We start from the raw sequence: 26,698 nt of genomic DNA on the forward strand, positions 1-26,698 counted from the left end.
CCACCCCCACCCCTGGCTTCCCATTGCCGGTGCTCCCGGCCGCCGAAGCTACTGGGCCAGCCTTCCAGACTTAAAATGAAGTCGTTTATTTCAATTTTGCTTTCACATTGTGTTCCGATACAATCAAAACTCCTGGACGAACCTCTTGAACAAAAGTCTTGCGAATGAGCGCAATCACCAGTCCTGCACACCCGGGTAATCCGGCGGGTGGACTCGGAATTCAGAGGTGGTGGTATAAAACTGCTTCCAATGGTGGTATACACTGCTTCGGGAACTGCGGAGCGGACGAGGGTTGGGGACATCCAGGGACAGAAGGGGTGGGAAAGCTGACAGGCTGGTTCGGGTCTTCGAATTGGGATGATTCCTGATGCGTTTGGAATTCGAAAAACCCAAACTTCACTCCCAGGCCAATGGCTGAAGCCTGGCCTACCACGATTTCGGGCAAATTTCATAACGTTTGCGCCAAAGCAGCGAGCACGGGCGAAGGCAGGGCTGGCCCTAGGCCTTGTTCAAGAAGCGCGGGACTGGCTTTTCCAAGAAGCCGTTGCGCCTGGCCTTTCTCTGGTGGTATTCTCCTGTCTCTGAATCTTGCTCGCCCTTCGGACACCCCAGGCCCCTGCGACCTCACAACTGGGGAAGATGCGGAGTTTGGAAAGCTGTTTCAGAAAAATAAAAGTCCCACTTCGACTTTATTGGATCAAAGCAAAATTAAATCTTGGCTATTCACACGTATGTTACAGAGGACGAGGAAGCGTCCGGAAGAACCTCCTTGTGGAGCCACAGAGCACGCGGGCATGGACAAGCATCAGAACATCGAGCAGCCTTAGATTTCACGATCACTCCGAATAGGACATAGAAATACAGAAATACAGCCAGTTTCCACTGGGAAGAGTTCTTCGTGTACAAATGATAGATATTTATGTATATTTTAAACCAGTCACCACTACGGTGAGTCCTTTCTCGGCTAGCAAGCAGCCGAGGATACAGAGTATCTTCAGCTAATTAACTCATGAGCGGTGTTTTAAGAAGAGCAATACTTGTCAAGTTAAAACTACCTCCCCCATTCCAAAGCAAAAACAGAGAACAAAAAAATTTGACCCCCTCTCCAAACAAAAAAGAAAGAGGAAACATGTTAGGGTTCAATAAGTGGAAGGATTTAGAGGAGGGACAGGGAGAGAGATTTTACATTATTAGTTAAGTACAAAGTTTCTTTTAAATAAATTGTTGGGAACAGAACATGGGGGTCAGAAACAATGACGAGGCAGTCACTTGCTTGATCACTGAACCTGGAATGGGGAGGCGAGTTTATTTTTGGAAACGTGAGTGCGCAGAGCTAAGCGGAATTTACTTCTCCTAATAAGGAAATGGACAAAGTTGTCCAACCGCAGATGCGCACATTTTTGCCCAGATACAGCCAGTGAACATGTAGGAAGTTTCAAGTGGTGCTACTTTCTCGCCCTCTTAATTTCAGACTTTTTCTCCCCCTCCTGTTTTCTCCTGCCTTCCCCCCTCTCCCGGCCTCCATCCAGGCTTTGGGCCATTCAGAGGGGAAACACGAGGAATCCAGAGAAGGTCGAGTACTTCCAGCCCCCCATCAAGTTCCCCCGCTCCAGCTTGAGGTATGCTCGGTCGCCTTTCTCCATTTGAATTAGGACTCCGTTGCTGGCGGCCTCCCGCGTCACGTCCTGGTCGCCAGCGAATGCTGAAATCACTGGCCACCCGTTTAACATGAGGCTCACCTAGAAAGAGAAAAGCCAGCTTCAGAGGTGCAACCAAGGCGGGTCCCCAAGCTGCGGTGGAGAAGCGAGATCCTCCTCCGCGCTTGGATAATAGCCTCCAAGGACTGGCTGGGAGGGTTTGGCGAGAGTAAGGGGGCTTTGCAGCTTAGGCTGAGGGTCCAATGGGGAAGGAAAGACCATAAACCTGTGGGAGAGGAAGGGTCTGCCTGCTAAATGGGATTCACCTTCATTCCAGTTCCTCAAATGAGCGCCCCAAGTAAATCCCCTTGAGCCTTAACCAGCGGGTGGCTTTAGAGCTCCCTGAGACCTTTGACCTTTTTGCTTTCTCTAGCCTCAAAGAGAAACTCGGGCAACTCAGCTTCTGGTGCCCGGAAAACAAAAACAAACAAACAAAAATCCTGGTCCCTCCAGGTCCCAGTTGCCGGGACACTGTGGAGAGGTAATGAAGAAGCGGGACAGGGCTTCTGGCTAGGTAGACATCACAGGCCAATCTGCACTCTGCGCTTTATCTCTGAACCACGGGTTCAGTGCCCGCCCCAGCTCTGGCCGCGCCCGCCCCTGCCTGGTTTTGCCCTTGCTGCGGCAGCGTCAGTCCAGAGCCAAGCGTCCTCGCCCCAGCAGCGCTTTACACCTCGGTCTGCGCTCAAAGAAAATATGGATCTCTTTGGAAACCTGGGGAGCCTGCAAATGCTGAATGGAACGTGGCTGGAGCCAGGAGGGAGTGGCACTACGCCCCCTCCCTTCTCTCTCCACCCTTCATCCGACAGGGTTCGGAGTTGCTAGTTCAAAAACCCACGTTGGTCCGCAAAGGGATGTCCGCACCGGGCGTCAGGTTAGGGGGGAGAGCCTGTCCGTGGTGTTGAAGGCAAGCATACAAGCTGCCCCGCAGGCTTCTGGGCTGCGGCGAGAGGTAGGGAGTACAGTCGGTGGTGGAGAAGGCGGGAGTCTCGGGAAGCTTACGGAAACGGGAGCTGTCTGCGGTGCTAGCAACAACCATGACAGAAAGTCCCCGTTCGGAGGGGCCCAGAAGGCGGAAGCAGAAAACTGTCTCTGGGGATGGGACTGGGTCCCAAGAGCCAGCGACAGGGAAAGCAAGGGACAGTCCAAGTCACAGAACTGTGAGGCCCCACTATCTGTCCCTCGCAGCATCCTGGGGTACATGCAGCTGTCATGTCTCCCACCTCTATAGAGCCTGCGCACCCCCGAGGCTAGCAGTCCCCTACGGGGGCCGGGGCCTGGCCCCAAGGCGGCTGCTGACCTGGATGGTCTGTCTGTTGTAGACTTTTACCACGTGGAAGTTAAAACTGTAGATCCCTTTGCGCGGGGCGATGAAAGTGCTGCGTTCTGAATCAAAGTTGTTCCCGATGTTCACTAGTACCTATAACGAAACGGGAACCAAGGGGAGTGGACAGGATTCAGTCCCAGACGGTCATCCCCGCGCCTCCGCAGAGCCCTTGAACAGGATCGGACATCCGTCTTCCATCGCTCCCCCCACCCCCCACCAATCCAATCTGCGTGCCGCGGGAGCAAGAAGCACTCACCTGGTCGAAGTAGATGATCATGGTGCGATTACTCATCTCGGACGGTTCGTGGTTGGTGCTCCTGATAGCAGAGAAAGCCACCTTGGCGCTTCCGGAGCGCACAGAGATGCCCAGAGCTGTGCCCGTGGGATCCGACGTGGGGTTGGAGTCGCACACCACCAGGCACTTGCCCTCGAGCACGATGGGCTCCGTCTCATTCTGCCCTCGGGCCGGGCCTGCCAGCCACGCAGCCCCCAGCAGCAGCAGCTCCACGACGCCCAGCATCGCGGCACCCGCGCCCACCCCGCCCCCACCCCGGGGGCTGCCTGCGCCAGCCGCCCCCCCTCCCCAGCCCTGCTCCGAAGCCCCCTCCTCAGCTCCGTGCGCAGCTTCGCCGACGCTGCCCCGGACACAACTGCTGTTTCTCGCACTATGGGACAAGCGTCCCTCCGCGCGATGTTCTGGGAGCCCCACCCGGGCCTCAGGGGTGCCGCGGCTGCCCAGCCGCACTTGGATGCATAGCCGCTGCTGCTTGGTCCCCGCTGTTGCCGCCGCCTCCTGCCCGCATCCGCCGCTGCTGCCGCCGCCGCCGCTCTGAATTATTGATGCAGCAGGCGCTGCAGCCGGAGCCGGCGGTGAGCGCGCGCCGGGCACAAAGGCGCGGACCGCGGCCTGGCCCCGCCCCCGCCCCTCCTGGCCCGCCTCCTCCTGCAGCCCCGCCTCCTCCCTGGATGAGGCTCCGCCCACTATCCAATCCTGACGCGCCGCGCTCCCCGCCGGGCCAATGGCAGGCCTGTCCGCGCGCGGCCACCTGACCCTGGGCGCCGATGTTATTAGGCGCGGCAAGGCGGGCGGCGCGCGGCAGCAGGGTTGGGCTCTGGCCGGGAGTCGACTGAGGGAGCGAGGGCGGGGAGCGCGCGCGCGCGCGCGCGCCCTCGTCTGGACCGTCTGCCGCGGCCGCTCGCCCTCTCGCCTCCCGCCTCACACCACGATTCCGTTCAGCCCCCTCGGTCCTTCCCGCGCGCCTCCCTCGCCAGCCCTCAGGTAGGAGGCGGCGCGCGCCACGGTCGCTAGTAGAATCGCGGAGGACCTAGAGGCGCCCGCTGGTGGGTGCGCGGGGTGGAAGGGGAGCGCCCCCCAGTGGGCACAGATGCGCGGGGCAGCCGGAGCGCGGGGCCAGTCTGTTAAGGGGCCGGCCTGGAGGCCTGGCTGCAGAGCGCGTGCGTGCGCGACAGGGGCGGGGTCTGCGCCGTGGTCTCAGGGGGAGGTGCACGTGGCGCAGTGGGGTGCAGGCTCTCTCTCGACTCCAGAGACTAGCCTGGGTGTTCAGGCTGGGCGCTGGGGTTTGAGGATCTTGGTAGTTCCTTCCCCAGCTCCTGGCCACTGGGGTGGAGCTTGGCCTCCCGCTCTCGCCCACCCATCAAAGCGCTGGCTCTGCGGGCTCCGGAGGGCAGATGGAGCGTCCATTCCTTCACTTACTCATTCGTCGCTTATTCAGGATAAATTATTGAACCCGTTTGAAGTACTAGCACTGGGGTGGGAGCTGAGGATGCGGTGGTGGGCAGAAGAGAATGAGGCCTGCCTTTGAGGCCAGGCTTCGTGCCCCTTACAACCCAGTGTGCAAGGGAGTAGCAAGTACGGGGCATCGCGCACAGGCTGCTTACTTAATAGTTTTTCTCTTTTGCATTTAAAATTTATATTTGCATCCGTATTTTTGTGCACCTTTACTGCATGCTTTATCCACGTGTACTTGCACTTCATTGCCTTGAGCGTTGACACCAAAATAATTTCTGGACTATTTTTCGAGGGTCATTTTGACCTCAAAGGAATTCTCTCCCCCCCTCTCTTAGACTTAAAACCAAATACATAAACATGAAAGTAAAAATATGGGTTTGCTAACTGTCGGAGAGAGAGGAAATGAGGAGGAGATCGGAAGAGAAAGGGAGCGCCCCAGCTTGGGTGTGGGATGGCGGATACCTGAAGGATGGACGCGCGCCTTTAAACCGAGGGAGGCTGGAGAGCCAGCGGATCTGTCAATTCCAAAGCAAAGGTACCTGCTTCAGATCCCAAGCAAAGGCCAGTCGGGGATGCTGACTAAGGGACTCTTGGCGCTCTGGTCTTCTGCCGGGTCGCCTTGAAGCAACCGTGTTCAGCCAAGCCATCGACGTGGTCCAGTAGTGGGCTGGCGCCAACCTTGGGATCTGGAGAGACACGGGGCCCCTGCTGATGGCAACTACCCTCCGCATCAGGGCTTATGGTTGACAGGGTCTGCCGTCCCTCCTAGAATAGTCTCTACCCTCGTGACAAGCCCTCAGAATCCCCAGCAGCCACACCTGTCCTCTTCTCCATCTCCTTTGTTTCTTTGAGACTTATTTGATAGTTTAAAGACCTACCAGGAGAAACCCCATCTCCAACCCCCGCCTCTGGCAGAGGCTGGCCGGGTCACTGGGTGAGCCAGGAGAAAGGGAAGGGGTGGACAAAGAGGCAGCCGTTTACCTTTAAATTAAAACAAGAGTATATTTTTCCAGCTTCTGTCTTTTTGAGACATCCCCAGAAAGCATTGCCAGCTGTGATCAGGCCTAATGTGAGAGCACGAACTAATTTAAGAGGTGAGAGCTGAATAATGAGACTGGCAGCGCCAACCGTGGCAGGTACCTGGAAAAACACCTGTGTAGGACCAGTCTCATTCTCTCAGTGCCCTGGAACTAGTGACATTGTCGGTCATTCCACAGATGTTTACTGAGTGCCTCCTTGTGGGGTTGCGTCCAAGAGCCAGAGATTTGGGGGGTCGGAGGTAGTGCTGTTTTCATGGAGCGCCCAGGTAGGACTAGTATTACCTACAGGCAGGTGGTCACCAGCCTCTTGGTTTTCTCTTCATTGAAGCTCAAGCGGGTTTTGCTGGGCCCTGAAATGCCATGTAGCTGCCAGTGATCCTCCATCTTGTATTTCCATCTCAGCTTCTCTTTGGTCCAGACCTGTCATTTTAAGGGCCTGCTAGACCTCTGTGTTTACATACCCTGCAGGCATGATTAGATCCTTCCTTTTGTCTCTCTCCCTGTCTCCCAAACTCAGCCTCTCTTATTTCCCTACCTCAGTGACAATGGCTGCACTGACCTAGATGTGAAAAGTCTAAGGAACCTCACATCTAGCCTGACTCTGTGTTCTGTTGTTTGAGCCATTCTCATAAGGCTGCCCATTTGGGGTATACCACCTCTAGACTGCCTACTTACACCAGCCTCCTAAGGTGTCATTCAGGAATTAGTGTCTATTCTTTTTTTAAAATTTTATTTATTTTTTAGTTGTAATTGCACACAATACCTCTATTTATATGTGGTGCTGAGGATCGAACCCAGGACCTTGCACATGCTAGCCGAGTGCTCTACCACTGAGCCACAACCCCAGCCCCAGTGTCTATTCTTTCTTCTGATGAATATCTATTAAGCCTTGATATAAGGAACCTCCACTTTTCTCCCATGTGAGGTTTCAAATCCATCACTCTCCTAGATTTCCCCGCCCCTTTCCATATAATATATGTTCAAAATCTAATGTATTTTAATTTAAAATGTTAATAGATGTCTTACTGTATTTTAAGGATGAAAGGAAGTCGTGTATGAGGGAAAAGCCCATTAGAAACCTCAAAATTAGTCTTGTTAATTTTTAGGCTTCTCCTGTTTGTGGAGTCAGGATTCTTTTAGCTGCAAGTGACAACACCAATTCAAACTAGCTTAAGGATTTCGTTTATTTTATGCAAAAACTCTAGGATAGGTCTTGCCATTTAAGGCATGGTTGGGCCTGTCAGTCAAGGTTACCAGGATCTCTTTTCCAGTTTTGACTTCACTGTTAGACAGATTATTTCCATATGATATCCCCTGAGAAAGTACTCCTAAATTAGACCTAGCAAGAAAAAGAGGGTACTTTTTTTGGTCAATATTTGCAGCTAAAGTCCCATAACTGTTCTTACAAGGATTGTATGAGTCACATCCTCTCCCTGAATGTGAATGGACTGTTGGTTGACTAAGATTGGATCTAGCTGCTCTCCCCTAAGAAGGATTTGGTGTTTGCTCCTCATGGTCTAGAGTAGAGGGAAATTAGAAAAGGGATGCTGGGCAGGCAGAAACCTCAGACATCTACCCTAGATCTTCTCAAAGGGTCAGCAGCAGTACATTCTACACATAAAAATAGTGATGAACAATGATGGAGTAGCTGAAAGGATAGATGTGTTTGTCGTGGTTCTTTTCAGTCTTCAAGACTCAGGTAGACATGAAATTAGATACTGTCAACCATGATATTATTTGAGGTTTGACTTTGAAGTCAATGTCCCTTAAATGGTAGACCTCCTTCAGTATAAATAAACAATTGTAACATTCAATTCTAAAAGATTTTAAAAGTGATATTTTGTAGGAATCAGTTTTGTCTTTTATTATTAGGTTCCTAGAAAGGTGAAAATTTCGTTTCTTTATGGAGAGCTACGTAAAATTCCTCATTATTCCTTAGCTAATGAAAATCTTAGAGTCTAAAAAGGAAAAGTATTGAATCTCATTGTTTCTGAAATGTGTGACCATAGGGTTTAACTTTCTAAGGTTTTTCAGGTGTTGGAATATTGGTAAAGTATATAAAGGCCACTTCTCTGAAGCTTTTTCAGTAATGTGTTATGAAGATGTAGAGAACTGCAAAATAACAAATAATTTCTACCATTGCTGTTATATTCTTCACCTTTGGCTTTAATTGGGGCTTTACATTTTGGTGAAGTCAAAGGTTTACTTCCTCAATATGCTTTGAATTCTCCACCACAGTGCATTTTGAGAAGTGAGTGTAGTAGCAATCTTGATTGATATTTTATATTCATGGCAACCCACTTGCTCCCTACCCCACCCTGGAAGGGGGGAACCCTCTGTTGGGATGAGAGCATTTTCAGGAAAAGGGGAATACTTTCTCACAGGATATGAAACAAACTCCTCTTTTTATTAAATCAAAATGGATTCTCTAATGTTTATATATATCAAACAGGTTTTCATCTCTTTTAGTCTTGGTTCAAAGGCCCAGACAGTATCCTTCCTAGGACTTGTTTCATTTGCTCTTAAAGCAGATGAGAAAGTCTACTTTGTTCTGAAGACTGTTAAATTTAGGTATCAAGGGTCAAGGTCATTTCAAGTTAATGGCTAGATATACAGTATAAAATATAGGAATGATTCTAAGCTGTATGAATTGTGAAGTAATATTTTAACTTTCACCAATACCTCCATCTTAATGGGTTTGCATTTCTTGCCAATTTATGTTTATATTAAATGCAACGTTTTTGCTGTTTAAATTTTAAAAGTTGTGTTTTGAAATTAACTTTGTAATTGGACACCTTTATTAAATGCAGGAAAGGCAGTATTAATTTTTAACAAAGGCCAGGTTTTGAATCTTTGAAATATTTTTTTTGATCTTAAAAAATCAAAGAATACATTTAAAATATCTTTAGCTCTTATGTTAGTATCAAGTATGCATTTTTTTTTTAGCCTGTGTTCAGAAGGAGAGACTGTATGTCTTCTCAATTAAAAGATGCTGACACCATTTTCAAAATGATGCCTAGAATCTGCTGTGGTATGTGCTGGCAGGAATTTTGTATGAAGCTGTTATTCAAGTAGATGACATTAAGGTCAAGGGAAAAAAACATAATATAATCCTACAGAGCTGCTCTTGAGAGAAAAAAACACATAGGTAACATCAAACACTAGTTGGAATGTTTCCAATAAGTAATTATCTGTGCACTGTTTGGGATGGTTGATTATGGGACAAACCAGGGTTTAGCCAATTCAGCAAACATCCACAGAGGGCCCACAATGTGCAAGACCAGGGTTCATGTGAGCCACTGTCAGCGATGCAAAGCTGAAGAACCCACATTATGACTCTTCCTTCCAGTTTTACTAAGAAGTCTTCTTGAAAGTAGTAGTTTTGATTATTCTTTGTATTTGTCTACCTTTATCCTATAACCAAAAGACAGACAAAAGTTACACATATAAAATTAACAGATTTGAGAGCATTCATACAAATATTTCAGGGATGTACTTCAAATGCATCTGGCATTTATCAAAGCAACTGTGTTATCTGTAGGTGGCTAGATTAACATTTGGGAAAAGTTATCACCAGTTTTAATGGAAATCTCAGGGAACTTTCCTGCATCTTATATTCATTGATGATTGTATAAAGTTTCCCCATGGTTCAGAAAGCTCTTAGGATGGGATCTTAGAAAAAATTCCCCAACTGGAGGATTTATTGAATCATGGATTTTCATGTTACAAGAAGGAAAAGGAATAAGAAAATTTAAATAGAGTTTGAAGGGAAGAAAATGGGGGGTGAGGGCTTGCATTTTTTTAAACTATTCTGTTCTGGGGGAATATACCCAAATGATATTTTCTACTAGAAATTAGATCAGAAAAGCATGTTCCGTCTCCCCTGACACACATCAGGCCTCAGTGACAGATTATGCATAAAAATTTGAGCTCGCAGAGGAATGTGCTTCCCACCACTGAGCCATTCTGCCTCCTTCCCTGTGCTGGCCCCTGAAGCTGACCCCTACCAGTGGTCTTCCACTGGGTCTGCCTGTGGAAGATACCAGCCAGAGATCGCAGACAGATGGGAACAGAGAAACTAGGATGTTTCTTCCTGCTCCCTGCCTGTTTCAGCCAGGCAGTGTGTAGAAATGATGCTGATAAGTCTCTGTCTGTGGCTTCCCCCTCAGTATCACAATTCTGCTCGGTGGCCCTGCTCTGCCAGCTCCATCTCTCACTCCCATAGCACTCTTTCCTCCCTTTCTGACTTCTGTCCGAGGGTGGAGCTTTGCCAGTGGGTTCTCGGCATCTCATGTTGGGCCCCTTTGTCCTGCCAACACCTTTTCATTAAAATCTCTCCATTTGAAGGGAATTTAATTTTATTGCCTCCTGGGAGCTCATGGATATCCTGTATCAGTATAAAATCTTGCTTCACCTTTAGAAATAATATAAATTTGATATATTTTATCCTTTTTATAGAACCATTAGTTGTTTGGTCATTAATGGTATCATAGGAAAAAAAATGTGGTACATTAAACCCTGATTGATTACAAATTTAAATTAGCTGCATGACATTACCAAAGTTATGTATTTCAAACAAATGTATTCTTCCTAAATTTTAAGAATTTATTACTGAAAAATGTAAGTTTATATATGTAGTCTTGAGAGTATTAAGGTGGAGATATTAAAGTACTATTTTTTAAAGTAGCAAATGCTAAATTTCCAAATAGATTTCATCCTATAGTCTTGCAGAACAAGAATATATTAGTATCTTGAGAAGTATCATATTATTTTGTGAATTCATAAAGCTATTGTATTTAAAATAGGTGAACCAAAATGTGTTTTATTATTGGGAAAGCATGACAATTCCTACTATTCAATTTTTAAGCTTATAAACTTTTATCTATGCATGTTCTAAACAAATAAGGATTTTATTATTATATAAAATAGGCGATATCTTAGATTTTAGAATAACAGATTGGAAGCAAGTCTCAATAAAATATATTTTAATATTTATATACTTATGAGGGACTTTTAGTCAGTCATTTAATTTAACTATCCATTTTACACCTATATCCTAGTATTGTTTGAGGTTCTTACCAAAATAGTACTAAAGTTTGCAGGTAAACGGAGTTGGAGAATATCATGTTAAGTGAAGTAAGCCAATCCCAAAAAAACAAAGGCCAAATGTTTTCTCTGATAATGGTGGTGGTGGGGAGAATGGGAGGAATGGAGGAACTTTGGATAGGGCAAAGGGGAGGGAGGAGAAGGGAGGGGGTATGGAGTTAGGAAAGATGGTAGAATGAGATGAACATCATTACCCTAGGTACATGTATGAAGACACAAATGGTGTGATTCTGTGTACAACCAGAGAAATGCAAAATTGTGCTCCATTTGTGTCCTATGAATCAAAATGCATTCTGCTGTCATGTACAACAAATTAGAACAAATTAATTAATTAATTAAAAAATAGTACTAAAGGCTAGTTAGGAAATACAAAAAAATTAGAAAGTAATTATTTGACCAGTAAGCTATCCACACATTGTACTGAAAGCTAAAATAAATTTAAAAAAAATATCTATTCAATCCTATGGTTTACTTATCTAGAAGAACAAACTGGGTGAATTTCTGTTTCCTCTGGTTGTTGTGGCAACACACTGCACAGTAACAGTTTTAAGTAATTACAGATGCATGAGAATTTATCCATAGCTTTGTCACCATATATAAAATATCATGAAGCTTTTAAAGATTCTGTTACTATGAAATTGGTGCCAATTTTAATGCATCATCAGTATTAAGATACTAGGGTATCATTGAGGTGAGATTTCTATGGAATTTTTAGATAAAGACCAGAATTTTGGAGTACCTTGAACTTTAATTGTCTCAAACCCTAATTCTTATTGAACTAGTTGCCTACATTTTACAGATTGAGGCCCAGGGAGGTTAAATTCCTGTGAGCCAGTGTGCATGACACAGTGGTTCTTGTGCAGTGACTCTAAAACCAGAATGCAAGGAAGGGCTAAAGTCCCATTCCAGTATTCTTTGGATGAGAGCCCCGTGATGAGCTGTGTAACCTCTGCACTTAGTATCCTCACCATCAAATAACAGGTGTCAACCTTAAAGGCTGATTGTAAGGATGGAGTGAAGCCATCTATATGATTAGCCTTAGCCTAGCACTTGGGCACATGCTGACCAATACCTGAGCGCTGCCTCCTCTTCAGATACCCAGGTAGCAGGAGTTTTAGAATTGGAACTCAGGTGTATTCTCTACTGCCAGGTGACTTTGTTCTTGGCCATTGGCTTTTGTTTTGTTGTATAAAAATCCAGGCAACAATAATATCTTTCTTTAATATTGATGGATAGATATATTCTATTGAAAGTCCTCATCCCTAAATTTGAAAAAAAAGGCTCTTTTTGTACTTCAATAACAATGTATGCACAGTTGATTCAGTTTCACAATCACATCATGCATTTGTGTGTGCATGTGTGTGTATGTGTGTGTACTGTACTGGGTACCACTGAGCTACATCCCTGGCCCTTTTCAGTTGGAGACAGGGTCTCCCTAAGTTGCCTGTGCCACCTACCTAGCTTTTTCCCCTATATTTATTCAACAAATGTGTATTGAACACCTATCACGTGATATAGGTTGTAGGAACTGGACATTTATCAGTGAACAAAACCAACAAAACATCCTGCCATCTGAGGAAGAGATTAAATTTTGTAGCAATCATGTTATTCTGCTTATAAATGTATCACTCTAATTCTAATTTAAAATTATTCCCCACTTTATGGATGAGGGTGACCACCTAATCTAGACAGCTACACAATTATAAGAGTTGGTTTTTTTCCTGTCGAAATATCCTTAAAAAGATATCTCACAACTCAGATTTGGCTGTTTTCTATATGACATTTAAGTTTCTTTCCATTTCTATCTAGGGATTTAATTGGAAAATCAACATTATAAATTTTATGTTGTCATTTCTGTTTTTAAATTTAAGCAACTTCAAAGATTGAGTCTGGCTGCCTCAAAATGAAAGGTGAAGGTAGTTATGATGTTGCATTGGTACATTTTGCCATTTGAGAGTGGTTTCCTGGGTTTTAGTCTTTAAGTTTTTTAAATAAATTTTGATGTGTCCTTTAAATATTCCTTGTTTTTAAAATATTCTTTTAAAGTGTATTGTCCAAGAGAAAAATTTGATACCTGTGTTTGAAGTCAAAACTAAGATGTATAGAGACTGTTTCTGGATCAGACTTCCTTCCTTCCCTCTCTCTTTTGCATCAGATAACCAGCATCTTGCCTGTCTGACCTTACACTTTGGGGCCCAAGAAGGCATGTATCCTCTGGAGGATCTTCCCTAGAGAATTTCCCCTGCTATGACCACTCCAGACATTTTCCTATCCCTCTTCTGACAAAGGAGTACTCTCCCCCAACCCCACTGGGGAGTGGGGAAGGGAGGCTCTAGCATTGTGCTTGTGCAAACATTATTGAGAGGTTTCGTGTCTCTTGCATCTTCATAAATGATTTTTTTTTTAATATTATGCTGGGACAGTAGTTCTTTAAATAGAATATTCTCCCATGAAATCGCCCACAATGCTGAGAGTACACCTTGCAAAAGGTGAGTCTGGAATATAGGGTGCATCCTCAGCATTGCACAGAAGCTGAAGTTAGGGCTCTCTGGAATATAAAAAACAAATTTATAGCAGTTCATTAGTGTAAGGAATCACAGAAACAGTGTGCCGCCATTACCCGGGGATGAAACAAAGAGCTACCACGCAAGCGCAGACCAAGCTCTGAAGACGAAGCCGTGTACGAGGGCTCTCGTTTGCTCTGTGGAAACCCACTTGCCTGTTTGAACCACTTTCTTTAGAGCATATGTCTCATTCTGCCACCAAAAGGGTGTTTACATCCTAGTCACTTGGCAAGAATTCTGTCATTGCTTCAGGAAGATTCGTTTTAGGCCTAAGGGATGGAGTTGATAAACAGATGGGGTTTGGTAGTCTGAAGAAATGACCCTTTTGCAAATTTAGAGTTACCTTTTTCTTTTGTTCCCTATAATATTGTTGCTAGATAGAACTACAGAGTTGTTTTTGTTTTTGTTTTGACAACAGGATAAATATAGAGACCTAAATCAGTTTGGTTATCCCCATTCATTTTAAATGAAAATATATTTGCTTCAGTCCAATGACATGAGAATTATTTGGGGCACTTCATGATTTCTCCATTCCCACTGAATTATTTCAATTAAAATGTGCTTTCCCTTTGTTTTTGAAGCAATTTCCAAATGAATGCCCACAAAAATCTATTTCATACTAAATGGGGAAAAAAAAAAAACAAGAGACAGATTATAGGAAGTATTTTTAAAATTATAACATTTCTGTAAAAAGCATTTTTATAGAAGAAGACTGGAGAATGTCTATCAACACACTGATTTATTATTTTGGGTTAGAAGTATAATTTTTTTCAACTTTTTTTTGTAGTTCTGGTGTTCTACTTCCATACTTGAGGAAATGTATTTTAATACAGTTTTCCTGTATGCCTCAAAGAGAGTTTCCTTTTAATAACATTGAAATGTACATATCCATTGGTATCACGGAGGCACTTTTTCCCCCTCTTCTTCAACCTTGCAAACCACACATAAGGATGTTCACAGAAGTGCCTCTCAGGCCCTTTTTGGCTTTCAACAATACATTATTCGTAATTAGCAGTAGGCATCCTTTCTTCCCAGCACAAACACATCTTTTTCAAAAGTAGTTCTCTTTTGTGAATGTCTAAGAAAGTAGGATAACCTTTATTATGTGCAGTGCTCTAATTAAAGCATTGTTTTGTTGAGCAGAATCAAGGTTACATGTTTAAGAAAAGCATCAGGTTAATCCCATTAGGAAAATTATCTTTTAACCATTTAGAAAACACCATTAGGAACCTACACAGGTATGTATAGCTGGATGGAATTGCAGAGTACTTTATATTGAAAAACTACCATTACTTTCACAGACAAATGCATATTTACCTCAGCATGTAGCTTTCAGGTGTTTATTATCAATTTTTGGGATGTCTAAATGTAGTACAGCAGAGGTAAACTGATTTTCCAAGATCATTCAACTGGCAGAGGTGAGATGATTTTCTGTCTTCTACCTCTAAACACCTGTTCCCTTTCTCCTGTAACCCTGCCCCTCAAAAAGACACTTCTGCTGACTTGGATGATGGCTATCTGGTGTTTTAACTAGTAGTTAACTCTAATTTGACCTTAAATACAAATATTTTTTTCTTTAGGCAATAACATTTAGTTTGAAAATTCTTAAAGATGATAAACCTTTTGCTCTTTTTTTTCCCCTCTGTTCTTAAATGGTGTTCCATATATATTACTGCCAGAAAGAGATTATTGGCTTTTCTATACCTTGTAATTATTTCTACAGCTGTTAATGTAACAATTATATTCTACTTTAAAAAATTGTTACAAGGATGCACAGAGAAAAGACAAAAGCAAAGGAACAAACTACAAGCAGTTATGTAAATGACACTTTTGCCATCTGACATTTTGGGAGTGTGTTGAGGGTAATATGTTGCTGATACTGCACTATCTTTTAACATATAGGTTTTAATCAGTTACTGTATGAAAATAAAATTCATATGCCTTAAACCTGGTCACAACATAATGATAAGACACTTATTCCTATATTTATTCCTAATTCTTATTCCATTCAGTTTTTTTTTGTTTGTTTGTTTGTTTGTTTTTTTAACTGTAGGATGAATGCTTATTTTTGCCAGGTTAAATGATAATGGCTAGTAGTGGATGTGGGCAATCCACCAATATGTCCTTTTGGAAAAAAATATATCAATAACATGTGCAAATATATTAAAAATATATATATATATATATATATATATATATATATATATATAATATAATAAATACATTAACAACACTGTGCAAAGTGAGCTGATGGGTTAAATGTGTAGATACTCACTGCACTTCCCAATTGGGGATTTAACAGGACCTAATGAGTTCGTGAATCGTTTATCTTTTCTGTCATTTTGAAGATTTAGTGTTTCAAATATGTTAAAATCTCATTTTATTGAAATGTGCTACTAATGTTTCTTTCCCATCACTTACACAAAGCCCTTTATTCTGTTGCCCCCTCTCCTACCCAACTTTTGTACCTATCACTTCCTTTTTGCATTGACAAGGAGGTTCACCTAACCTCATACCACCAAAAAGAGCTTTATTTTATAAAGACCAACCTCATTTTCAAAAATGTATTGTAAAAAATATGAATTTTCCTTGTGTGCTGTGATCAGAGCAGTAATTTGCAAAGTGTCGTCTGACCATTGTGTATTACACAGACAGGGACGTCCCACGGGAATCACCAAGCCATCCAAAGTTTAACCCAGTGAACTTATTACATTCTCAAACTTAATTAAGCATAACTTTGAGGTGTGTAAGATTTTCAGATGTGTTTTATTTTGTTTTCCAAAATGCATCTGCTTTACATTCATGTTCTATTGGCCCTTTAGCATGAAAAAAGTGCTTGAGAAAAAAAGGTAGTAAGGGTCTGAGAACCAAATGAATGCCATCAGATTTGTGTGTGTGTGTGTGTGTGTGTGTGTGTGTGTGTGTGCTTCTAGTTTATAATGCTTAATGTTGATTTGACTATCAAATTACATTTTCTTTTCTTTTTTTAAAGAAAAACCTGTGAATTAGAAAGTTACTGAGTCACTTGCTCAGCAAACTGAAGGCAGAAGGAGGAGAGGAGAATGGCCAGTGTCTTAACAGGCTTAAGCCACAATGACTTGAAAATGAAAGATAGCTAAAATAATGTCCTAGCTCTTCCACTCAATGTTTCTTCACCAAATAAAGTTCAGGTTACTCTGTTTCTATGCCAGCAGGCACAGAGTTATAGTGAACCACAGGTTTAATATACCTTGGAAAATGACACATCCCTTCTGTAGTCAGAACAGCAGTTTTAGCCTCTTTACAAAATTACAAAGGAGACTTTGACAGCCAGAAGAATCTAGAATCTGGCAATTCAAATACCATTCAAAGCAAATATTTAAACTAATATCTAGAACTAAATGCTGGGCCTCAAGGAAGCTCAATATCCACTAAGCAATGCTAATAATAAGATTAGTCCTTTGCAGAGCAAAGAGAAGTTTGCCACATTTACATATCAAAATCTGACTTTAGCTATCTGAAAGGGCTCAGAACTATTACAACAAGCAAAGAGTTTATATTCCATGTGCTAAACATCCCTATAATACTCTGTAATATTTTTCATATTGCTTTTAATAGTTAATATAAAAAGTAATAAATGCTATATACTCAGTTCTCCACATGCATTATTTCAATTAGTCATTGAAATAATCTTATGGACAAGGTACTTTTGTCTCATTTTGCTGATGAAAAATGAAAGGTTAGATAGATCGCACTATGCCCTGTGAGAACATGGGGTGCAGATCTCAGCCTGTTCATTCAGACTCCGGAGACTGTGTTCTTAGCTATTAACAACACATGATCCCAGTTGTGCCCCACACAGCCTTGTCACCCACCTATGAGATGTGAAGTGAAGGTAGTATTTTCCCTGTTTACATATGGCAAAACTGAGGCCCAGAGACTTCAAGTGACCTGCCTGAAATTACAGGGTAAGGAAGAGTGACACGGGGGCTGCCAGTGGTCGTGATACTTGAGACGGAGTGGTCTTTCCTATGCTCCTGTCATACTCAGTTCTCCTCTGGCCTAGAGAGGCTATTGGATACATTTCCGTTTCGGTCTTGGAATAATCACTCTGAGAGTCTCTTGATCTGTGTCCCCTCTAAGCTGTACCCACCTCAGTAGGATGGCATAGACACCTCTGTATATGACATCTCTTTGTTCCCGCACACCCCTGGAGCTGGACTAGGTGGAGCTGGCCACATGAAAAGAGATGGTTTGTTTTGGTCATTGCCACCTTCCCCCTTCCCTGCCTTTTGTCTAAGGGAACATTCCTTCCTTCCCCTTTTACTTCATTAGTGCCCTTATGTTCTAAAGCACCTCCCCACCATAAAAATAGAAAGGACTATGAGTCATTTACACTTTAGTACGAATGTGCTTTCGTGACTTTCCCAAGGCTGTTTGTGCTTAACTCCTTTTCTCCAACCATAGAATAAAGGTTGGTCTCTGGACTCTCCTTGCTCCTTAGCTGAGAAGATGAGCCGGCAACCCTTGATCTAAACATCAGGACCACTAGAGACCTGTTGCCTGGAGATGCTTGGATGCACAGTTGCTGTAGATCTGGCATCTGGAGCAGCCTTTTTCAAATAAAGGGACTCTCAGCGCAGGCTTGCACTCTGTGTGCACATGCCCCAACCCTCTTCCCAACTGTCTGCTTGTCAGATGGATTCCTGCCCTCCAACCCCTTCCATTTTGTTAAGGATCCAGAGAGCATTCCCCATCTTCCCAGTGATCACATATTCTTTTATCTTCCTGTGGCCAACAACATAGTAACTGAGCTGCCCTTAGGAGCAGCCACAGACTTAAAGTGCAGCTTTTCTGCTACTGGTATCCAGAGAGACCAGATGTGATGTACATGTGTGTGCAAACACGTGCATGCATACACACATGCACACAGACACACATACGCATGCCTGTAGAATAGAAAGAACCTTTTCAGTAGAGGTTTTGCAAATACTCGAGGAAGCCTAGAGACCTCCATCCCTGTCACTGGAGTGCTATTTTACTTTGGTCCCCTAAAAGCCATCCTAGAGACAAGAATTCAAGTGTAGTTGGTTTATTTTGGATGTGATTCCAGAAACACTGGTAGGAGAGAGGAAGGAAAAGAAAAATGAGCCAAGGAAAGGAAGAGCATATTAATAGTAAGTTGCTAACCACCGTGGGCAGTTCATTGGGAACTCTGGGAGTCTGTGTGGGACACAAGCCTAGCTAGTTGAGGACTTTTATCCACAAGCTCTCTCTGAGTGGGGGCTGTCAATTATCTCAATTTCAGTATGCTTCCTTGGGTTGCAGAGGCTTTTTTTGAGACTTACTTTAGTTTCAGAGAAACCATTCAGGCAAAGATCCAAGTGCCAGAGGTGGGTGTTGCTGGGACCCACAAAATTGGCAAGGTCTGAGGGCTGCTGGCAGGGCTGTGTCCATCTCTCTAGGATGTTTTAGTGATGGGAGGACTGCAGAGAGCCTTACCTGCTTGAGACAGTCTTCAGTAAGGGTTTCTGTATCAGTGATTAAAGAGGATTAAATTATTCATATCACCAGAGCAGCCCATCATCACTGATGGCTGTTGTAGGTGTGGAGAATTAACAACTAGATGGAAGAAAAAATACCAAGCAGTTGGTTTCACTGAACACAAGTAAAGACTTTTACAGTCATTGGTGTGAACTGCTTATTATGAATGTCTGATTACAGTGTTGCATAATAATGATTTGCATGTCATTAAATATGTGTCAGATTAACTTTGTCATAAAATTTATGACAATGTTAAATTTTATTCACATGCTCAGCCTTCATAATTTATTGCTTATGTAGCATGGTTATGACTTTACAAAAAAATCTTCAAGACAGTGTTGTTTTGATGACTTTGCTTATCCATGGATGCAGCTTCTTCATGCATTTGACATGTTCTCATTGGACGGCAGTGGTCACCAACTCTGTCTCCCCTGCTACCAGTCGCAAGACAATTTCACATGCCCAATCATCATGGCTGAGAGATTACTCTCTTCTCTTTGCACATTCTAATGCCACAGGTTATTGAGTAATTCAACTGATTATTTGGCCCCAACCATGTAATGTGGATTATGCCAGGTGGTGTGGATTTAGATATGGATTTGGACCTGACTCTATCCTCAAAGAGTTCATGATTAAGTATACAATCACACTATTTCTTGGTTGGTTGTTCACAAAGGAAGCACCAGCGAATAAAGGACTCCCTATCTTCTGTTTCTCCAGGAGTGGAGTAACAAAGCTATTGCTGTATTTGGTTTCCAGAAAACATCTCAAAGGTACCAGTCATCATTTTAAGCTTTCAGAAATGAGTAGCATTATAAGATAGTACTTACTGCATGCCCTTAGCTTTTTGTGCTGGCTGAGAACTTGATAAATGAAAGTCATTCACTGGTAAATCTAAGTGTTTCCTTTTGCCAAGTGCACAGTGGTAGACGCCTTTTTAGAATCCAAGTCTAAAGATGTCATCAGACCCTCAGTCCAGACACTTCTGAACAAAAAACCAACTAGAAGAACTGTACTGTTTACAGCAAAGGCAGATGCTGTCCAGAATGAGGCAGAGCCAGATGTGTTCTTGAAGTTGACATAAAAAGGATGTATTGGGAAGCCATGGCTTGTCATTGTCAGCTCTCAGCATTGAGTGTGGCAGAAGTCAAGGTTAAGAATGGAATGGAGAAGGTCAGCAGGAGATGGACCAGGGAGAGGGCTAGTGCTGGTCCTGGGCTCAGGGATCTCCCCAGGGTTCTAGGGTAGGTCTGGCAGTAGACAGGTAAGTCCAATCAGGTCCCATTGACACTAACAGGGAAAAATAGTGTGGAGCGAATTTTAAAAGACCCACTTTTGTCCTAAGAATTTAATGTTCCTAACTGTCAGCCTATCCCAGATGTCCATGAAATTTAAGACTGTGGAACACCCAAAGGAAATAGTCCCATAGGTAGTGGGGAAATCAAATGACATAGCCAGGTTTGAAATGCCATTGTCCTCGCTTCTGAATGGAGCAGTAGTCAGGGGCAAATTACCAGCTTAGATAAATGCATGCAGTAGTCCATCTCTAAGCTCTGGGCATTCCTACAGCTGATGTCATTTTTCTCCCTCCACCCCAAACCCGTGCTGCTTGATGTTTTCCCTTTGATAGAATTAGCTCCCCACCTTGCTTCAAGCTGGAACTTGAGAGCACCTTGGAATCCTCAGTTCTCCACACAGCACGGCAGCAGCCTTCCTTACCTCTCCCTGGATGTTCCTCAGGTCTCCGCCTTCCTCTCAACCCCGTGGGCTCTGCTGTGGTCATGGATTTTGTGGTTCTGTTCTTCCTGCTTAGAGGATGAAGTTCAGACGCTTTGCAGTTGGGCCTTGGCTCTCTTTCTCAGCCTGGCCACTGGGAACGACCTCCTCTGCTCTGCTCCTGTCCCTCTGAGCTCACCTTCATTCTCTACATGCCACACACTTTCACGTCCCCATTCCTTACCTGAGCTCTTCTCTCCCTCTGCCCAGCTCACTACCTCTCTGAAGTGTTCCAAAACACTCCCAGCAGAATTTCTCTCCTCTGTATCTGTATTCCGGAAGCCTGGGCTCCACAAGAGTGTTTATCAAGTTGATTATAGTTATTTACTTGTCAGCTTAATTAGCTCTGTAACACCTAGCACAGTAACCAAAACAGAGTAGATGCTCAAACATGGACTTATTTTTAACTTAAAATGAGATAAGAGTATTTTGTGTTGCCAGACTTTGTGGGTCAAAGAGATGAGGCTTGGTTTTTACATCACACAGTGTTCTCAGCGTCAAGCTATATAACAACTCTGACTCATTTGATCAGGAAAGAAAAGAATTCAAGGCTATCAAGTTGCTCTGGGAGGTCTTGGTGGACCCAGAGGAAGAAGCAATATAGAAAATCTGTACAGAGAACCAACTCTACCCCACTGCTGGGTACAGACTCTGCCAGATGCAACACCCACACCTCAAGCCTAACGCTAGACTCTGCTGCTCCCTCTAGAAATTGATATGGGTCCCAAGCCTATGCCATCTCAGCCAAAATGGGTCCCTACATTCCCTGCCTGTCCCATGTTGTGCCAAGAGTCAAAAGCCATCTGATTAATTGAACATGGCTCCTGTTAGGGACTCAGCTGCAAGGAAGGCTGGTGAGCATCTGATGTCCTGGTATTATTCAGTCTCTGCCTCCCACCCAGGCTTATGAGGAAGGGAGGTCCCTAGCCAAAAGGGTCAGTTCAGATGATTGGCAGTGGCAAGGTCAAGAGGTAACAGAAGGGTGAAAAATGTCTATTGGAACTTTCTTTGAGGACACCTAAGCCTTAATTAAAAATGTCATGCCCAAATTGAGTGATTTAAGGAGAATCTCATGATGGCAATGCATACAGAGGACACCACAAGGGACAGTTAGCACTCCAGATGAACAGTAGTGGGAAGTGCTTACCACTCCAGGCCTGAAGAAGCCAGGGGAGAGAATAGTTCTCAGACCCAAAGACAGACACAGGGCTGTATTTGTGCATGGAGAGGACCATTTTAAGGAGCCAGCCAGCTCTGGAGACCCTTGCAAGGAGTAGACAAGAGGAGTGATGCCCCTGTTCTCTCCTTCCTTTCCTGTGATATACTGAGCTGCCACCTACACCATCCAGAGGCCAGAGGCCAGGAAACCCATGCAGGCTGCTCATACTCATATCAAAACTGGAGCCAAGCATGTGAAGAAGGGCAGGGAGCACAAGAGAAAAACAAATGGAAGTTATGCTGCACGTGAGGCTTCATGAATGTCACCAACATTCTTCTTTCTGTTTTAATTCAATATCTCCTTTAGGGGTGTCACTTTACATTTTCAATACCCCAGCCCACAAGATCACAAGATCAATGCTCCGAAGGTATTTCTCTTACTGAATTTAATGAGATGCGGTTTCCCCCATTTGCTATTTAGAATCTGCACCATTAAAGGTTAGCAAATGCCAACAAGGCCATTTTTTTCCCCTTCCCAAGCTTAGGAGAAAAAGCATGAAACATGTGACCTGTACAAACACACTTGTCAGGAATCTTCTTTTCCAAAGCTTCACACAGAAATCCTCTCTGCATAAAATCTCAGCACATGAGATTTCCTGCTGCTCATCCATGCCTGCTCCTCATTAATATCAAGCCTTTTGAAAACAAAGCAGATATAAGAATGGTCATTAATATAAGCCCCATGCCATTACCAGCAGTTACAGGCCCATAAATTCCCCTAAGGATAGTTACAATGTAACTCCCAATCCCTTTGAAGCACATGATAACTTGTGCTAAATAAGCAGTTATTTACTTGGGCAAAGAGTACTATGGGGAAAGCATCATTATTATCTTTGATTGCAAGATGCATTCCTTCCCAGAATGTGGAAAGCAACTGTTTTCCCATAAGCCTTGACTAAGAGAATTGAGGTATAGCATGAAGAATCTAGATAAGAGAAAAATATCCATTTGTCCTGATTATTTTTAAAATGACATTAATAGAATTCTCATTTTAAAATGCAAATCAAAGAGAGAGAGCAAAGCAAAGAACCAAAGAGTGTACCACTCCTTCTTCCCTCTGTCCTCACTATACAACATTAACAGTATGGCAGAAAGAGATCTGTGTAATCATGTTACTACATGCTGTGTCCTCAGGGTTGCTGAGGATGGGGTCTCAGCAGTATGTACTCAGCTGTGCTTGCAAGATGTAGGCAGCCCTTGGGTCTCCAAGCCTGAGACAGAGTGCACGGTGCATCTCACTTTATGAGAACAAACAACCATTCGCAAAGCTGCAAACCTGGGATGTGTCACATGGCTGCCACCTGCAATGGATTCCTGAATGACTTCTATCTATCTATTTATTTTAAGTGCTTAATTGTGTATTTCTGATTTACCACTCTCCTACCAAAATAGAAATTTTCTTTATTATTTTAAAAATGATGAATATTTGAAATTCTTAGGTATGACTGTTGGCATTTGTAGATATCAGTTGCTTGCCAAGAGCACAATATGTACAGTTCGTTAGAAGGAGGTGTGCATGAAATGAATATAGTTGATATTTAATGTAAACATAAAAAATACTGGTTTCCAATATCACACCAAACACATGAGGTTCTCCACCTGGATTTTCAGATGTGTTACAAGGGTTTTGAAAGCTGCTCATGCACTTTGCCCTGTAGGAGGAGCTCCATGGCCTGACCCACCCTGGCCCTTTGCACACTCTGAGCCTCTGCCTAGAAGACTCCTCTACTCCCTATCATTCTCAGTTAATCATCACATCATGAATGATGCTTCCCCTAAGGCCCTTGCGTGTGGATTGCCATGCACCTACCTCTTCAGGGGGACTGCCACGATTGGTAATCAGACATATTTGTGTAAGCATTTGCCTGTTTTCTCTTTTCCCCATTAGACTGTAAGGTCCAGGAAAGCAGGTACCAGACCCATTATGCTCAGAACCATTATCTATTTATCATTCTGTGCCAGTACCAGTGGTACATGGTAAACTCTTCATAAATATTTATTTTAAAATGCTGGAAGAAGGAAAAGAGGAGGGAACACAAGGAAGGAAAGAAGGAAGGACGGGAGAAAACCAGTTTGAGCTGCTTGCTTCTAAAATTACTCAAGTGCTTCCACCTTTCCTACCTAAAATGCTTTATTGTTGCTATTTTTCTGTGGAATTTGCTAAAATAGGTTTCTTTAAATATTTTCCTTTGGCTACATGTTGCATATAAATGTACATCTTTGTCTTGTAGATCATTACTTTGTCATGTGCATCCTCCTGTAGTCTCCCTCAAATATCCAGTTTCCTGATGGATAGGAAGCCTGGATTTCCTATGAGCCACCAAAGGTAACACTTATACAATTTCAAATCAACATGTGTAGAACTTAACTCATTGTATCCCCTGCCCTCCAAATCCCTGCCCCTCCTTTTGAATTCATTGCCCTTATGATTCCACATCCCACCTGGAGCCTACATTCCTTGCTCACTGCCTGCACATCCAGTTAACCACCAAATCACTCCACTGATTTGTCCTCCTACAAATACCTTGCCACCTCTTCGTTCCAGTGTCACCTTCCTAGTGAAGCCACTTATCTTCTGTTACCTGGAGGGTTACCCCTAACTGGACTCTCAGTTTTAAATCCAGGCACCTCAAACTCATCCTCCTCTGTGTGCCACGCGACCAGCACGCGAGCTTCATAAAAGAGGTTCGAAGCATAAAAATTAACTAGTGAGTTTTAAAATTAAAGAGACATTCTCGTTACCTTTAATGCCCAGCTCCAGAGACGGGTCCTCCTAGCTCCCGCCTCCAGCCACCTAATGCGGTGGCGAGGTTAACACAAGAGGCTAGCGAGAGAGGGAGAGCACGCCAGGGAGTGAGCTTTTATTGGGGAACAAAAAATTCAAGGGAAAATTCCATCCAATGAAGGTCGAGGGGGGCAGCATTCCAAGGTCAGGGTCAGTGATTGGTCTTCGGGTCAGTGGTCAGGTACACCCCCACACGGACAAGCCCTCACACCTGGGACAGGGTGGGGAAGGCTCTGACACAGTTGTCTAAGCGCCTCTCACCCAGCCAGGGAGGTAACTCAAATCACGTGCGAGGATGGCTTCCCACATGCCTGTAGAGTTTTTCCTGAGCATGCAAATCTTGTCATTCCACTGCCTGTGTTGAGCATTCCTAAGTGACAGGCTCACTTCCTGGGTAAAGCAGGCCACGGTCTTCCTGGCCTTTGTGCTCAGCTCCTCTCTTGCTCACCAGCATCATGTCTTGACCTCTAGTCACACTGAGTTGCTGGATCTTCCTACACTTTTCACATGGTATCTTCCAACAGACTCCTTCCTGGTTTGCACACACTTTTCCTTGGCCTGGCAAACTTCTCACCCTTGAAGTCCAGATGTAGTTGCTCACTTTATAACTGCTGTTTCTTGTTACAGAATGGGGTGGGAAGTCTGGAGCTACTGATGTGGTCCAGCTGAGAGGTGAGGGTGGCTGATGATAGGGGATTGGAGTGAAGGAGGCCTACCCCCTACTCTTAACTGTAGAGTTTTCAGGACCTGTGGATGGGTTGCATGTGGGGGCAGAGTCCAAAATAGTAAATACAGACAGCAAACAAAGGACGGAAGGAATCCAAAAGGCTAAAGCCTCCAGTCAGAGGAGGCAGCCACATCAGCAGGAACAAAATTACAAGGGAAATACAATTACATGCCCAGCACCCAACAATGCTGCCTGTCAACTCCTGGGTCGGTCCTGTTCCTCTACACCCTTATGTCCTTCCTCCTCCTGCCCCCACTCACCCACACAATGGATTATTTTGGAGCAAATCAGACATTTTATGATTTCCTTTTTAAATATCCAAGACCATATCTCTAAAATAAGTCTAAAAAATAGCTGTTGTAGGGCTGGGGATTGGCTCATTGGAGCACTTGTCTGGCATGTGTGAGGCCCTCGGGCTTGATCCCTAGCACTGCAAAAATAAAATAAAAACCATAATAGCACTCCTAAAAAGCATTAAGAAGAGAGAATGCAAACAAAACAGTTGATAATGTCTCCATGTCACTGGGTATACAGTCAGTGCCTGCATTTTCCTGATTGTCCTCTTTTGCCGATTACTCTGTTGGTCTTGTTCCTTTGTTTGAATTAGAATCTACATCAACCTGCATTTTGATTCACTGCTGTGTTTTCTAAGACTCTTTTAATCTCTCTCCCTCTGTCCCTCTTCCAAATTGGATGTTCTTATTGGCAGAACTTTTGACGTGACCCTATTTCTCTTTGGAAGTTTCCATGCTTTCTGGTATATTCCAGGATTATCTTATATAAATCTTTCCCTAAACTTGGAATCAGCCATTTCTCTAGAACTCCTGGTTCCTTACAATGGGGGACTAAAATCTAATTATTTAGATACCATTAGTTGGACAGTAAATGTGCTCATTGCTTACGGGCTATTATTTTCAGTAGACAAAGGTAGAAAATGTGGGGTTTTTTAAAAATAAAATGGTTTACCCATTATGATATACCTAATAATTCAAATTCAGGAAAACTATGTTTCTACTTTCTTCTATGCTGAAAATTCCAGTTCTAAATATTACCAATATAATTACTAATTTGCTATATTCCATGCTACAGCCTCAGAATAATTATATAAAAATCCAGTCAACATTATGACTAATTAAAACAGTTTTTTTTTTCTCTTTGTCTTTTGGATGTATCCCACCAGGGATG

At 43.6% G+C, this 26,698-nt stretch overlaps 1 protein-coding gene across 1 annotated transcript; it reads right to left on the bottom strand.

Annotated features, from left to right (window-relative positions):
• Positions 1 to 1,541: 1,541 nt before the first annotated feature.
• On the bottom strand, positions 1,542 to 3,544 carry Cbln1 (cerebellin 1 precursor). Its single transcript, XM_027939212.2, has 3 exons — positions 3,281 to 3,544; positions 2,998 to 3,117; positions 1,542 to 1,739 (listed from the first exon to the last, which is right to left on the bottom strand). Exons 1-3 carry the CDS (start codon positions 3,542 to 3,544, stop codon positions 1,542 to 1,544), a joined length of 582 nt encoding a protein of 193 aa, XP_027795013.1.
• Positions 3,545 to 26,698: the final 23,154 nt, after the last annotated feature.

The sequence above is a fragment of the Marmota flaviventris genome, chromosome 18, assembly GCF_047511675.1.
Source record: "Marmota flaviventris isolate mMarFla1 chromosome 18, mMarFla1.hap1, whole genome shotgun sequence".
NCBI classification, from domain to species: domain Eukaryota; kingdom Metazoa; phylum Chordata; class Mammalia; order Rodentia; family Sciuridae; genus Marmota; species Marmota flaviventris.

What these genes read in the sequence shown, in the direction of transcription:
- Cbln1 (XM_027939212.2), bottom strand. Translation starts at nt 3,544, where the DNA reads ATGCTGGGCGTCGTGGAGCTGCTGCTGCTGGGGGCTGCGTGGCTGGCA. An exon ending in TGATCATCTACTTCGACCAG is followed by an intron (nt 3,118 to 3,280) that starts GTGAGTGCTTCT and finishes GTTTCGTTATAG; the next exon opens with GTACTAGTGAACATCGGGAA. An exon ending in ACAACAGACAGACCATCCAG is followed by an intron (nt 1,740 to 2,997) that starts GTCAGCAGCCGC and finishes TTCTCTTTCTAG; the next exon opens with GTGAGCCTCATGTTAAACGG.